Here is a 14,612-nt window from a genome sequence, read left to right as displayed (position 1 = left end):
AGAGAGACGGTGGTATGTGTTAGCCAGTCGCATTTCAGGGTCGAGAAAGGGCAAGCTTTAGAGAAAGAGAGAGAGCAATGGTACTTTGTTCTATCTGTTTGTCTTTTTTTGGTCTCTTTTATCACGGCGTGCCGGGACGACGATGGAGTTGATGGATGCGGTGTTACTGTTGCGGAGGGTTCGAAAGCACAAAGTCTTGAATGACCAAAACTACCCAGCCCGAGGGAGACAAGAGAGGGGAAAGCATCATGCATTTATACACAACCTCAAGCGTCCTGGGATCGACTCGCGGTGCTATCGCTCACCCCCACCTCGAGTTCCACCATCTGTCATTAACCCCTCATCCTGACGAAGCGATCTTCCTGTTACTTCTGTCCCAAGCTCTCTACGGAGTACGGTTCCGGAAATCATGGGCAAAGCCGTCCAATCAGGGAAGTGCTTGCGGCACAGAAATGCAATGCTGTTGTCCTCGCGGCCAATAGGAGGACCGCCTTGGGCCAATGGGATGTCCCGGTACCCGCTGAGCCATGTCCGTCCGTCCCGTCAGACCCCGAGTCTAACCGGCGTTGGTTTCGCTAGGTGAGACTCCGCGGAGAGCAAACCTCCAAGCGTCTTGGATGGACGGCCGTCTCTGCATGAGAACTGGGGCCGAGCAGAGCATACAGAAGAGCAGCGTAGGAGGCAAAGTTGTATTTATGTTTAATGAGCGTGTACGTGTAGATTATAAAATCCTTCCATCTGCGTCCTGCCTTCCTGTAATGCAAACTCTACCAATGGTCCAGCCAGACTGCTCTCGATGACCATGCAGTCTCGTTCATTTGGGCCTCTTCTGTGCCGGTTTCGTTTCACAGGGCAAACAGGGCATACGCCATGCCCCCGATGACACCAAAACCTCCAAAGTTGCCAGCTCGGCGGATCCGAGAGCCAGCAGCCGTGTAGTAGCCGTATGGCGTGGATGTGGGCGTGTAAGGTGCCTTGAGCGTCGCGGTCTTTGTCAGTGCCGACGTCACGGTAAGCTGCGCTTCACAGTCGGCATCACCCTCGCACGAAGCGCCGGCGTTGGCCAGGCCGCCATCCCCCGGGACAGTCGCCAGCGCGGTGGGGACAGAAGTCTCTGGAGCGGCAGGTTGCCGGGCTGGGTTGGCAACCTGGCCGCTCCCGCCGTCAACAGCATAGGTGCTGACCGGAGGGAGCTCAGGAGGTTGACCGTATGCCACGCAGCCGTGGCACGGGCTTCCGGGGGTGTACCCAGGGAGACTTGTCACTAGTGTGCTCGTTGTACAGGTGCTGCAGAGCTGCACCGTTATCGTTCTCATGCGATCTGCCAGGGAAGCAGAGCAGGATGACTTGGCCGCGATGTGAGCCCATGCGTGAAGGAGAGGGGACATGAATACTTACCACAGTGACTGTGGCCTCGTCTCCTGCCGTTGGTGTGCCTATCACGCATGCATAGCAGGGATATCCTTCAGTCGAGGTATGGCACATGGACCGGGTGAGAGTTGACAGCTCCTCGGTGACTGTGGATGTGGCTAGAGAAGGTCAGTCAGGTGAACAATACACAGCCAAGCCTAGTCAACATTGCTTGGACTTACTACTGTTCTCTTCATCGCAAACCTCTGTGATCTCGGTGATGATTATGATTTCAACACCCATGTACCCACCGCACTGGCTCGCTGACGTGGGGAGCGCCTTAGATGAGACACTACCTGTGCTTTCCAGACTTGTAGCCCGTGAGTGATACTCTGTACTGGAAGCAGCCTCGGTTTCGGCCTCGCAGTCAGGCTCTGATTCCGTAGATACTGGAAGGATGGAGGTCTTGAGTGTCCAGGGGTTGGTCCATGAACTTGGAGCGGAGGACCCATAGTACTGAGAGGGTGAGGGTGCTGGGTATCCGGTAATTGTCTTTGGTGCGGAGTGTGGATACGTGCTGTGACGAGTGCTGAACTTGGTCGGCCATGGCTTGGACGAGGTCTCTGCGGTTGAAGTCTCGTGTTCTGCGGAGCCGGTCGCGGACGAAGCACCAGCCGAGGAATGCAGTCCAGAGGGTAATGTCGAGACTGATCCAGATTCGGACGAAACCACCTTACTAGAAGAGCTAGTTGCCGTGATCTCCGTGATGGAGAGCGACGTCGAGGTCGATGTGGGGGTTGAGGTTGACGCCGAGCCAAGACTGCTGGCTGCGGACGCTGTCTCGCTGCCTCCAAGGGGCAAAGCGGTGACTATTGTGCTTCCAGAGCTGACCAGGGTCACACTTGTCAAGCTTTGGGTAGGGGACGCCTCGGACTCTGAACCCGTCGAGCCCAACCAAACACTGTGGATATGGCCAGTCTGAGAAGTGGTCGACGATTTTGTGCTGTAGCCACTTTGCGTCTTAGGCGTAGTCGTCTCCTGCTCTGTTTGCGTACTATTCCCATTGGACCAGGTGGCCGTTGTCAAGGACAAAGCCGAGCCCGTTTGTGATTCGCTGGGGGAGCGTGTCGTATGGCTTGTCTCTGACGACGAATGTACCTGGCCTGTCGAGGCGGTGCTCCCCTCCCGGATCGTCGAAGATGTCACTTCCGGACTTGAAGTGGCAGAGGGCGCGTTTGATGATGCGAAAGACCCTGTTGCAGTCTGCGCCTGAGACCCGCTCACGGTTGAGCCGTTTGTGCTTCTGCTTAGTCCGGTAGTCACGCGCGTAAGCAGTGTCGAGACTGAGTGGGACGGAGGATACAGTGTAACTGTCGTGACTTCAGTCCCTGGGAAGATTGTAGAGACAATTACCCGGACGCTCTCCGAGGGTAGTCGAGTGTTGCTGGGTTGCAGTGTGGTTCGAGTGCTGTTGCCCGAGTTCGGGCTTCCTTGGCTGGTACTTGTTGCGTTCGATGGCAAACCTGCGGATCCCGTAGCGGTCTCTGTGATGGCGGACGAGCTGGGGATCTGTCCCGTCGGAGCGGTCTCTGAGGGTTGGATCGTCAGGGTCACGATGATGCCGCCGTTTGTAATTGTCCTCGTCACAACTGAGGAAGACCCTGCCGTTGTTTTGTTGCCGTTGGATGTCACGCTGATAGTTGACGTGGACGTGGTAGTAGTCGTTGATGACGTCGTGTTCTCTGCGCCAGAGGTAGTACCCGTCCACGAGGGAGCCGGGGTCCCCTCGCTCTCGCTCGCCGTAGTCCAGCCAACTTGTGGCGTTGTTGCAGTCGACCAGGAGAGGAACGTAGAGTTGGCGCTACTTCCGGGCGAGATTGATGAGCTGGAAGCTGTGCCCGTTGAAGTGCCCGAATCCGTTGCTGACGCATTGTTCGGTACACTGGATGGTGGCGGCGTTCCACCAGTGGGCCATCCCGGCGGGAAGACGGTCACGGTGACCACGCTATTACCAGGGGTGATTGTGGACGTTATGACGGAAGGCGTCGTCAGCCCTGAGCTCGTGGAGTTGATCCACGGGATGGTCCTGGTGCTGTTTGCAGAGATGGTGCCTGATGTCGGTGTCGGATTTGCGTCGGTGCCGGTTCCAGTCACCCAGATTGAGGACTCGCTTGTGCTCTCTGTCACTCCGCCTCTGTCAGACGAGGTCGATTCGGATACGTTGCGGCTATAGCAAGCATTCCGGTGTTAGACAACTCTTAAATATCGGCTCTGGACGGCGCCAGGCTATCTCACCTTGTCGTAGCTGTGTCCACAGCAGTCGCATTTGTCCAGGGCGGGAGGGTCGACTGCGTTGAAGTGGATGATCTGTGATACAGACGTTCTAGTCATGGAATCATCTTAAGGGTAAGATCAGATATTAACTTACACGGCAGTCGTGAGAACCATTGTTCCAGTCCAGCTTCCGGAGAGAGAACCAGAACTCGTGGGGGCGTCGGTGCTAGAAATGCGAGAAAGGTCAACAGACGTCCAGCATCAGCGAGCCACAGCGAGACCCTACCTGGAATTGGTGAAGATGCCTCCGTTTGTAGTCGACGACGCTCCCGATTCGGAAGAGGCAGAAGAGGAGACTACCGTGCTACTGGCGCTGGCGCTGGCGCTGGCGCTGGTCGTCGTCGAGTTGGTCCTACAGTCTCCAGGGGATATCATGCCGTATAGACACTTGCAAGATTTGGAGCATAGGCTCCCAGGAGTCCCATTATCGTCGCCATCATCGCATTCTTCGCCGAACTCGGAGTCAGTCCGTCCATTGCCACAACCGACCGGGGTGGCTCCGCGCGAGATGATGTAGGGAATGCCGCTGGTGCCGTCTGCAAAGTCTTTCTCTCCGTCGCCGGTAGCGCCCTTAGCGATGGCGAGGGGTTCAAAACTATTGATTCCCTTGGTCGGATAGCCGGAGAAGACCTCGTGGACACTGCACGACCAATTACTCAGGGTGGCATCGTCGACCGTGGCCAAGGCGGACGAGTTGGCGACGAGATGGGCGTCGTTGTAGCAGCTGAGCCTTCCGCGGACGGTGAAAGTGCCGAACTCGGAGAGGACATCGACTGTCGACGTCGTCTGGCTGTCATAGTAGCAAGACAAAGAAAAGTACAGCCCGGTACCGTTGCCCGAGGCAGCAAACTTGACGCTGCCGTCGATGAGGTCCAGAGCCCCAGGTTGGAAAGAGGAGTGGAAGGTTGGGTCGGTGCCGATGAGGATGATATTTCCGGTGATGGCGGGGGACCAGGTTGCTTTTGTGTCTTCGAGGAACTGGATCTTGTCCTTCTTGCCACAATTGGGATCGGGAACGATGATGGCCTTGTACTGGGCAAAATCGGCAGTGGTCATGCTTCGCCACTCGGCGTCGGAGGCGATGTGCGCTGTGAGGCTGGGTCAGGGGAGATAGGTCTACCCACAGGGCGGCACGGCTGGCTAGTAGACTCACCTGTGTAGTTCAGCACATTGGTAGCTTCTTTGAATTCGTTGTAAGTCATGGCGTCGTAGAAAAGCAGGTCCTCCGCAGCTGCGGCGACGCTGGCCAGGCCCATCGAGGCCAAGCCCAGGAGACCCGTGACACGCATCACGAATCAGGTGAGGACGAGAACAGAAGAGTAGAACGAATGACAGGAGACAGTTTGAATGCTAAACGAGTGACTATGGAGCGGTTGACTTCAAGAGGAAGATAGTGACCGTGATATGAAACCAACGGCGATGCCAGAGCTTTATATCATGATGCCCCTATACCCATGTGGCAATTCTGCACAAGGCCATCATGAGTCTCCCAGCATGGACTTCTCTCTCGCCATTCCAGAATACGTGCACGCGTCTCAGAGAGAGACGACAGAGCTTGCTCCTATGGCGGTCTCACCACCACTCACCCTCCAGCCAGGCCCGCCGAGACCTCGGACGATCTGCCCGAATCGCCTTCCGTCAAATTGCACCAGGCCAAGCTCAGAGACCACAAGCGTAACTCGAATTGAAACAGGGACAGATGAAGAAGCTGATAGTCTCGTGGCTGTGAAACATGTGTGTATGAAGAAGGATGGTCCGAAGGGCCTGCCAGCTGGTCAGAGATGGGCACTCACACCCTTCAATCTCGTCTCGACGTGGCCTTGACCTGGCCTAGCTACTCAGAGGTTCTTGTCATACTACTAGCTTGGCCGGATCATGCAGGTAGCCTAAGGGGCTGGCTGAACTTGCCTGATCTTGCTGCGATGCAGCCACAACGGCCGCCCGGCTCAACCCTCCCGGCTGCTGGATCGTATGCACGCACGATCATGCAAGCTCGGTAAGAGTGCATCGGCTACCCGAGCGACGGTGCTCCTGCATATTGATGAAGAGGTGTCACAAAGGGACCGCTTCCGTGCGGGCTCAGGCAGCCGTCAGAAGGGACGGGATCTGCAGCTGTCAAAGCTCTGGTGAGCATGAGTTGCACACGCGCGCCATTGAAATTGCGCTTCGAGACAGGTACGAGAGATAGTCTCGTATGACACAGATCCTGTCGGTCTGTCCAACTCTGCAGCTGGCATGGCTCACTGTGCGAGGTTGTACGGCGTCCTTGACGCAACCCGTGGTACGCCATTGGGGAAGCAGCTCGCATCTCGCTCGAGACCAGGCTCACTCAAATAAAGCGGTGCAAACAAGGCGCCCTTGAACACGGTGTGAGTCTGAGTCTACCGAGGTTCCGCCCTCCTTTCGGCTATGAGCATAGGCGTTCAGAGCTTCCATCATCAGGGAGACGTGCCATGACTACATGTCGATACCCTCTGATACCGTCTGGTTCCCTCTCATGTCGGTTTGCCACTTTCTAGGCAACCTGAAATACAGAGATGTAGGAAAGTGGAGTAAGACATTGCAAGGCTGCCTGGTATGCTTGCTCTTCTGAGCTTGTGGCTCTCGAGGCCCCTTTTGAAGCAAAAGCAGCAAAAGCCATTGTCAAGAGCATGGGCTGAAGTGTGTGTATTCTCGGAAAAAGCCACGCACTCGAGTGCTTGTTTCCAGAAGCCTGTGCAGATATGGACATAGAGAGAGGCGGTCCGGGGCGGCCGGTTAAACCCAGAGGGGAAAACGAGGTCGTGCATGTCGAGGTCCCGCCGATACGCCGGCTTTGTTATCCAGGTGCTGCTGCACCTCGCTCGACTTCTCCCGAGGCGCCAAAAAAAGGACAACCTTCTCAGCCGCACAAAGCGAGGCGAAAGAATCAGCCCTCGCTGATGCTTATGCTGGTCATCAAACTCGCCATGCTCCAGATAGGGAAAGTCATGCTGTAACGATGCGACACATCGTTGCCGGCCATTATCACCAAGATGTCGCACACGACGCGCGCACGGCCAATTCAGTTCAGGATCGGTTGTTTATTCCCTACTCTGAAGCAGGCAGCCCTGTCTGCGGCTGACTCTTTCCTGACCACGTAGCGTCTTATTTGGGTAGACATATAGAGGCATAATGTGACTGCTTTCGGTCGTATCAGCCCTTCCCTCCCCGGATGTGTTAAGATCTGCGATCTGGTAGGGCTGACTGCTCAAGGACCTCGATGTTGCGTGCATTGCCGGCCGCCGTCGTTGAGAATATGGCTGCCTTGTTTGCCTCACACAGCTTGCCCTCATGCAGTGAGCAGCCAGGGCCCTGAAGGAGGGTGGTGCCCTTTAATTCGAACGAGTCCGACAGGGGAACGTCATAAGGCTGGCATCAGCGGGGCCACCAGTCGACGGTTGACTGGACCGCCAAAAAATGGTAGCGGCTGCGAAGAGTCTCGGCTCGTTTTCGCTTTCCAGATTCCGGCATCTCTCCGGCAAGGTGTCCGCTCAGAATGCTTCATCATTCGCATGACACATCCAGCGTGGCTTTGAAATATTTCGCCTTGCCAACCCCGCGGCTTCCGGACCTGGAGGCATCGAAGTCCGCTTGACCTGCCTAGAGGCTCAGAAGCGGCCGTGGTCAAAGCCTACCTCGGATGTATCGCCCAAAAACTGTCCTGGACGCGGAGTGGGCAGGCATCTTTCCTGCATGGCAGCAGATGACTCTTTCGACCTAGATATATAAGGTGATGCCTCGGGAAGAGTCATGCTCGACCATGCGACAAAGCTGGTCCTCGTTATCGAGCTTCAGTTCGTTGAGCTCGACAGAGTCTCGGAATGCCAAGCATGTTTGGAACCAGAAGCCGGTGCGCCTTCGAGCGGCTCTTGACCAGAAACCATGTGGAACGGGCTCTGATAGACGAGGTCGGACAGCACAACTTTATCCCTCTGGTATGTTCATTAGACGAACTTGGTAGTGAAGACATTATGTTGACTGAGAGGCAGGCTCTGGGAACCGTCGAGCTTTTGGGTGGAACTCCGGCGCAGCTCGAGTCCGTTTATAGTGACGGCAAGGGTCAATTTCCAGCGTGGAGTCTGTCGCCAGGAAGGATCCTGAGCGTGGATGACATGCTGCAGCATTTGGGCGACGCCAAGTAAGTTATGTTCCGGAACAGGGCCAGGCGGTTGAGTCTCTAATGGGGAATGCACCAGATATCAACGCGCATATATAGACTTCTTCAGCCTGCAGTATGGGAGATCGCAGATGTTCCGCAGTCAGTGGCTTCAAGAGCAGCTGTTGCTCCCGCACGACAAGCCATTGTTGTACGGGCTCTTTGGAGAGCTCGGAGGGCCTCTTCTTCACCTGAGCCACGCTGTTGAGCTAAAGTCGTCTATCCTCCTCGTCGAGTCACTCGTCCTGGCATCTCTGGACGGCGACGCCGCCATCTCGGAGGTACTGTCGGACCCTGCGCTAGAGGATACTCCGACGAGCCTGCTGGCCCCGGAAGCCATCATGTCGAGGCTTGCTCACGACGGCAGGTTCAGTGGGGTCATCAAATCAGCACCCGGCTATGAGCAGGTAGCCCTCGTCCTATCAAACCCGGTGGCCAGGTCTGCTGTCATCGAGTATGTCCGACTTCTCGGTCTGGGCGATACACCCGAGTTACTGGGCCAGTTGGCCGACCTCTCGACAGCATTGGTATGCGGAAGCCACAAAAGGGGCAAGCCGGCATTCGACCTGTACCTAAGCTCTCTGCCGAGTCTTGTGCAGGCTCTGAGGGTTCTGCTGCCGTTATTCGATGGCGACCAGGCGTCCAGGACGACGCTGGTCAGAGGGGTATGGCTGCTGATGCTGCTCAGTTACATCACGCAGATGCGGCCAGTTCTCGACAAGAGTCTAGTGTTCGCAACCCCCGTCAACATCGCAGACTTGAGCTGGGGAAGGCTGTGGTCCGAGTTCTGGGGGCAGGCTGGCGGCTTGAAGGATAAGTATCTGGATCCAACCTTTGTCCGCTCGCTGCGAAGCTTGCAGGAGCTCGGACAGGCGTCGCCAGACCAAGAAGCTTATTTCCTTCTGGCCGCATGGAAACTCAGGAAGCAGTGGCAGCAATGGGCAGGTTGCGGCAAGCCTGGTGAGTTGTTTCTGAATGTCCGACTGTGAGCAACGGGATGATCACCGATTTCAAGAGGCGGACGGACAGCACTACTCACACATAAGAACGATTTTCACCCATCACGCTCAGATATATATATATACCTGGTATATAGATACCTACTGGCTGGTCCAGTGGCAATGATACCCGTCGAAGCTCATCGCTGACAACTCATGATGGAAACGTGTTCACAACTTCAGGTCGGCAAGGAGTAGAAGTACCATGTAGAGGTGAAGAAAAGGAAGGGACTGGTATTCTGAAAACTTCTCTTTGCAGGATCATGTCACGCATAGAGAAGCCTCCGTAGAGAACTTAGACTACAAGTACAAGCTCTTCGTAAATGAGATCGAGGTTTTGCCAGTCGATACATCGAGCACAGGCCAAGGGAGAGAGAATGAGAGTATGGGGGGGGCTATCTAAAATGCTGGGCTTCCCTAGTTGAACCCTGAAGATGACAATTTATCAATATCTCCCACACGCTAGGGTGCGGGCTGGTCCACTGAAAGCCCCCTAGCTTGAACTGGACCACCCCGGACATCACCTCAATGGATTTTGAGGCTGAGCTGTTCGCCCCAAGTGGCCCCCAATATCCCTATTGGGAGCACTGCGAGGCTTGGAGTTACACCAAAAGATCCCTAAAGATAAACCAGACAGCTTAGCTGGCCAATCGCCAATTCGCCCGCCCTTCTCAATCCAGTGACAGCCCACCCCAGAAATTCCCGCCAGGCCAGCAAACAAGGGGCACGAGACGACATCTCCAGTTCCTCCTCGCCCATCACCACGACCAGACACCAGATCGCCTCCGCACTTGCACAGACGCCGTCGACCCTGTGCGAGCCTTACGTTCCCAAGGTTGCTGCTGCAGGAAGCACCTTGTTCCTCCTCTCCACTCATTCCTTGACCCCGGTCTCGCCCTCAGGCACCGAGATTCTTTTTTTCCTTCTGCCGCCCACGGCTCCCTCCTTTCAACCCATCCATTTGGCACAACGCAATCCAGCGCGCAGCCCATTGGTACCTCTTTTTCAATTGGGAGTGAGTATTCTGCGTCGCAGCGCGCGGGAGCGGCTCTCGGTCGGCGTAGCTAATCCCTTGGTGCAGATCGAGACTTCCAACGCGACCTCTGTAGGACTCCTCACCGACCGACAATCTCTCCTGCCGTTCTGCTTGGTTCGGCCTCTCTCACATAGCAATTTGGCCCAAGCACTCGCACCGTCCCAGGGACCATGTCTTCCGGATTGACTCGCCGTCGAGGCGCTGGCGCAGCAACCAGCGCGGATGGGGAGGGCAGCAGCGCAGGGCGGACCGACTCGCCCAGCAACTTCAAGGACAGCGCGCCCGAGACCAGCTACGAGAAGGGCGAGAATGGACACAAGATTGCCTACGACCCTCGCGACATGAGCGAGAGTGCTGAGCGGAGCAAGCAGCCCAAGCTCACACTGATGGAGGAGGTCCTGCTCTTGGGCCTGAAGGACAAGCAGGTATGCAAACTTGGCTTGGCACCGAACACGGTCCACCCGTGATCTAGTTAATGCTGACATTCGCGCAACGCAACACAACAGGGCTATCTGTCATTCTGGAACGACAACATCTCATATGCGCTTCGAGGATGCATCGTTCTCGAGCTGGCGTTCCGAGGCCGAATCAGCATGCAGAAAGACCCCGCCAGGAGACGCTTCCCCCTCGCCGACCGGATCATCGAGGTGGTCGACGACACATTGACCGGCGAGGTCCTCCTAGACGAGGCGCTGAAGATGATGAAGGCCAGCGAGCAGATGAGCGTCAGCTCCTGGATTGACTTGATGAGCGGTAAGGCTGCAAATCACGCTGGGGAGCCCCAGCCATATGGGAAACAGTCGGCTAACGTGGTGTTTCTGGCACAGGCGAGACGTGGAACTTGATGAAGATTGGTTACCAGCTCAAGCAGGTCCGCGAGCGACTGGCCAAGGGCCTCGTCGACAAGGGCATTCTGCGCACGGAGAAGCGCAACTTCCTCCTTTTCGACATGGCCACTCACCCCGTAGCCGACGGCGGCGCAAAGGAAGAGATCCGCCGCCGCGTCCGCAATGTCCTCACCCAGCGCACCGTCGTGCTCCCCGGCTCCCAGTTCCTCCCCGAGAACCTCGAGTTCCGCTACACACGCACCATCGCCATGGTCTGCGCCGCGTACGCCGCTAACGTCCTCGAGAACGCGCTCAGCACTTTGGGCCACGAGGCCCGCGAGAGGGCCTTCACTCAGACCGACGAGCTGCTCGCCGAGTACAGCCAGTGGCCGTTTGGGAAGAAGGCGACGGGCAATGGCATCGGTGCCAACCTGCCGCAGGTTATTGCCGAGGTAAGGACTTTCTTTTGCCCACCCACACATACACATGCCATTGACTGACAATGGCGCTTTTGTAGGAGGTCAACAAGGCCAAGGATAAGGAGTTGCAACTCGAGGTCGTCGCTGCTTGTCTGAGCGTCTTCACCCGTCTCGACTCCCTTCTCTAAACACTCCCCATTCTCCGAGTTCTCACGACCACCAAGACACCGATCTATTACGACCATTTAATCATACTAGGGAGAGCACTCAGTTTTCTCAAAAAGAACAGCAAAAAAGCAGGTAGTGACGAGGTAAGGGAATGATCCCATCACGGGCTCGAGGCTGGGAAGGGTCCGTCCGGCTTCCTCGGACGTGCTCTGGGACGGCTTGGGTCTGCCTATTGTGGATTGACACCGTTCCAAGGCTGCATGAAGTACACGACTCTGGTCCCTCGGCAAATAGGGTGTGTCTTGGGGCGTATTGTAGAAGGTGTGCGGGCTGGGATGCGAGTTTCTCTTGAGGTTTTGGTGATTTCAACGTTTCGGCGCACATGTCTATCTATACCTTTTCAAGCACAGCTTCAACAGAGTTGTTTTACGTGTTTATGAACATGCAATCCGACAGATGTGTGCATGTATTTGTGTGTTTGTGCTTGTATCTGACTGTTTTGTTTCGGCCAAGCAATCGACAGCATTGGCCACCCCATCGAGGGAGACGGCGGAGAAGGGTCAGAGAGGCCTCTCTTCAATCAACATTAGAACAACTGTTGTTGAAGTGTTGACAAAATCGTAAATGCATTCATTGCAGATGCGCTGGTCGCATCGCCGCAAGACCTAAGCTACGCCGACGCCATAAGATGCAGGTTTTTTTTTTGAGACCTCCGGCCTTCCCTGGGCCCCGGTTCCAAAACACATAGGTATAATAGCAAACATCATCCTCGCTTTTCACAGAACGGCCCGCCCCCAGTGGCAGCAGTGGCCCATGGCTACTTTCTCTTGCCGCCGCCAAATGTGCCCTCGAACCCAGCCCTGCCTTTCTTGCTACCGCCGGCGCCTCCCTTCTTCTTGCCCTTGCCCATCAGCTTGTCGTCCCTCCGCTTGCGCAGGTTCTCCTCGCGCTTCTTCTGGCGGCCCTTGATGGCGTCCTCCACCCCCTTGGCGCGCTCCTTCCACTCGCGCTCGCTTCTCTTCTTGGCCTTCTCCTTGCGCTTGACGGCCTTCTTGAGCAGAGCCTCGTCGTCGCGGATTTTCTCGCCCTCGGCCCTCCGCCGCGCCGCCAGCCACGTCTCCTTCTCGAGGACCTCCTTGCGCTTGTCAGCGTCCAGAGCCGAGATACGCTTCTTCTGCGCTTCGAGCTTGGCCAAGGCGGTCTTGGGGTCCGCGGCACCCTTCTTGGACTTTGCGTCCTTGACGTAGCTGAGGTCGTGCGACATCTGCGCGCCATCACCAAAAGCGATGCGGCCAAACGCCAAGTGGTTGGCTGAGCCGTCGTCCTCCGTGCCCATGCCGATCAGCGGGCTCATGATGCTCCCGGGCGACGTCCGGGCACTGGCAAGGGCCTCCTCGCGTTTCCGCTCCTCTTCCTCCTTGGCCTTTTGCCTCAGTTCCTTCTTGTGCGCCTTGCGTTGAGCTTGCTTCACACGCCTAGACTCGATCAGTTCCTGTCGGGTGCGGATAGGACTTCCGTCGGCTCCGTCAGCTTTGCGTGCTGCCCGGAGAGCCTCAATCCTGGCTGCGAGACGAACTCGCAGGGCCGAGGTGTCGCTCGGGAGCTTGATGTGTTTTGGCTTCTCGGACGGTGGTACTGTCGAAGAAATGGACGTCGTCGCGCTCGCAGGCTCCAGTGAATCGTTCTTGGCAGGTAAAGAAATATCAAAGGTCGGAGATTGCGGGGCCGATGCTTGTGATGACGAGTCGCCAGGGACGTCTTCTTCTGGTGCCAGACCGGAGAAGTCGAAGCCTGGCATCACGTCGTCACGCGCTGGAATATGGCCGTCACGGCCGTCTTCAGAAGGGGCAGACGCGATCTCCGGATCATGCTCGACGCTCGGCTCGGGTTGGTCTGGAATATCAGTCTCCGGCGTCAGGCCGGGGTCCTGCTTTGGCAAGTCCTCTGCAGCACGAGTCACCTTGCTCGCTTTTGACTTCTTTTTATCCGCCTTCTTTCCGACCTGAGCCTGTTTCTTTGGTGTCTGCTGGGACTCTTCGATAGAAGGCATGGCTGGCGTTGACTGCTCTGGCTGTGTAGAGATCTTTTGCTTCTTGTTCGACTCGCTCCTGTCGGCCTTGGCCTTCTTTGGTGTCTTCTGAGGCGTGCCCTTGTTGGCGGTGGGGATCTTGGCCGTGCCTTGTGCTGCCTTGCCCTGCTTGCCATCATCCCCTTGTTCTTCCAACTCCTCGAGCTTTCGCTTCCTCGCTCGCTCATCCATGATCTCCTTGACACTCTTGTTCCGCTCGTTATCAGGATCGAGGTTGCGGCGCTGTGCTGCTTTCTTCTCCTCCTTGGTCTGCTTCTTTTTACTCCATTGATCCTACATCGAGTAGAGTCAGCCCATGTCCATTCAGATCTACAGGATTGACACGAATGCGGTTGCTCCAGCGGGCGTCTTGTAGGGCGTCAAGGAGCAGGCTGGGGTGCTAGATGGAAATGCAGACGGGGATGTGAGCATCCACGTACACTTGTATCCTCGCCGTAATACATCTTTGCCGGTATCAATGACAAGAGGCCATCGACAGCCATGGCATGCCCGCGGATTCGGTCCTGAGATACGCAGAATCAATCAGCGTCCTGTTCCATCACCGCCGCAACCTTTTTTTTCAATCAAGCGGGGTTCGCAGGCAGCACACCCACCTGCAAAGACGTATCCGCCATCTTGGACCGCTGCTGGGCACTTGGTCCCTCGAAGAGCTGTTCCGGTCGAAAATGTCACTCGCTACGGCTGCGACGGACAGATCGTTCTTCCGGGCGTTGCGTAGAGGAAGGACAGAGGTCTGCAACGTGCCTGGGGTTGCTCGCACGACCGAAAAGTTCGAATGGCTGGTTCAGATTATTTTGGCTGGGCGCTAAGATTGAAGGCGGACGGGACAAGACAGCACCACTCAATTTTGCATGAGGGGACTGGAAATTTTCTGGTGTGGAGCGAAATCTTGGCGCTCATTTCTGCCCCAGAGGAGGGCGGTGAGAGCCGTTTTTTAGTGGGGAATCCTTCCTCAAGCGGGAACCACTCCACTCCAGCTTTACTTGTATTAATGATGCCGCTCCAAGCAAGCAATTATAGGTATTGTCATCCATTGCCTTTGTCAAGGTGTTGAAGCAATGCCTGTTTAGGTCCGGCCATTAGTCCTCCAAGATACAAGGACTTGCCATAGAGAGGTGCACTACTGGCTGATGAATATTTGTCCAATGGGACGCGAATCCCCCCCCCAACAGAGTGATATTTCGAACAGGATGTATTTCAGCTCAAAGTCTAAC

The 14,612-nt window shown here is 56.2% G+C and overlaps 4 protein-coding genes across 4 annotated transcripts; 2 read left to right on the top strand and 2 right to left on the bottom strand.

Annotated features, from left to right (window-relative positions):
* Nucleotides 1–845: 845 nt before the first annotated feature.
* E0L32_002659 (uncharacterized protein) lies at nucleotides 846–4,973 on the bottom strand (the record flags this gene model as incomplete). Its single annotated transcript, XM_031136872.1, has 9 exons — nucleotides 846–1,346; nucleotides 1,399–1,529; nucleotides 1,593–2,362; nucleotides 2,406–2,653; nucleotides 2,764–3,577; nucleotides 3,646–3,717; nucleotides 3,779–3,850; nucleotides 3,911–4,772; nucleotides 4,838–4,973. The coding sequence occupies 9 exons, from the start codon at nucleotides 4,971–4,973 to the stop codon at nucleotides 846–848; spliced, it is 3,606 nt and encodes a 1,201-aa protein (XP_030999861.1).
* A 2,562-nt stretch (nucleotides 4,974–7,535) lies between these two features.
* On the top strand, nucleotides 7,536–8,850 carry E0L32_002658 (uncharacterized protein; the record flags this gene model as incomplete). Its single annotated transcript, XM_031136871.1, has 3 exons — nucleotides 7,536–7,640; nucleotides 7,695–7,843; nucleotides 7,902–8,850. The coding sequence occupies 3 exons, from the start codon at nucleotides 7,536–7,538 to the stop codon at nucleotides 8,848–8,850; spliced, it is 1,203 nt and encodes a 400-aa protein (XP_030999860.1).
* A 1,215-nt stretch (nucleotides 8,851–10,065) lies between these two features.
* Nucleotides 10,066–11,329, top strand: E0L32_002657 (uncharacterized protein; the record flags this gene model as incomplete). Its single annotated transcript, XM_031136870.1, has 4 exons — nucleotides 10,066–10,320; nucleotides 10,402–10,648; nucleotides 10,723–11,174; nucleotides 11,240–11,329. 4 exons carry the CDS (start codon nucleotides 10,066–10,068, stop codon nucleotides 11,327–11,329), a joined length of 1,044 nt encoding a protein of 347 aa, XP_030999859.1.
* Nucleotides 11,330–12,126: 797 nt separating this feature from the next.
* E0L32_002656 (uncharacterized protein) lies at nucleotides 12,127–14,012 on the bottom strand (the record flags this gene model as incomplete). The annotated part of the gene is made up of 3 exons (XM_031136869.1): nucleotides 12,127–13,671; nucleotides 13,818–13,901; nucleotides 13,992–14,012. 3 exons carry the CDS (start codon nucleotides 14,010–14,012, stop codon nucleotides 12,127–12,129), a joined length of 1,650 nt encoding a protein of 549 aa, XP_030999858.1.
* Between the last annotated feature and the right edge of the window lie 600 nt (nucleotides 14,013–14,612).

This window comes from Thyridium curvatum (assembly GCF_004353045.1).
Source record: "Thyridium curvatum strain D216 chromosome Unknown NODE_11_length_606192_cov_83.229133, whole genome shotgun sequence".
In the NCBI taxonomy this organism is placed as follows: Eukaryota; Fungi; Ascomycota; class Sordariomycetes; order Thyridiales; family Thyridiaceae; genus Thyridium; species Thyridium curvatum.
The sequence above is the reverse complement of the archived record's forward strand: the minus strand, read 5'-3'. Positions and strand labels throughout refer to the sequence as shown.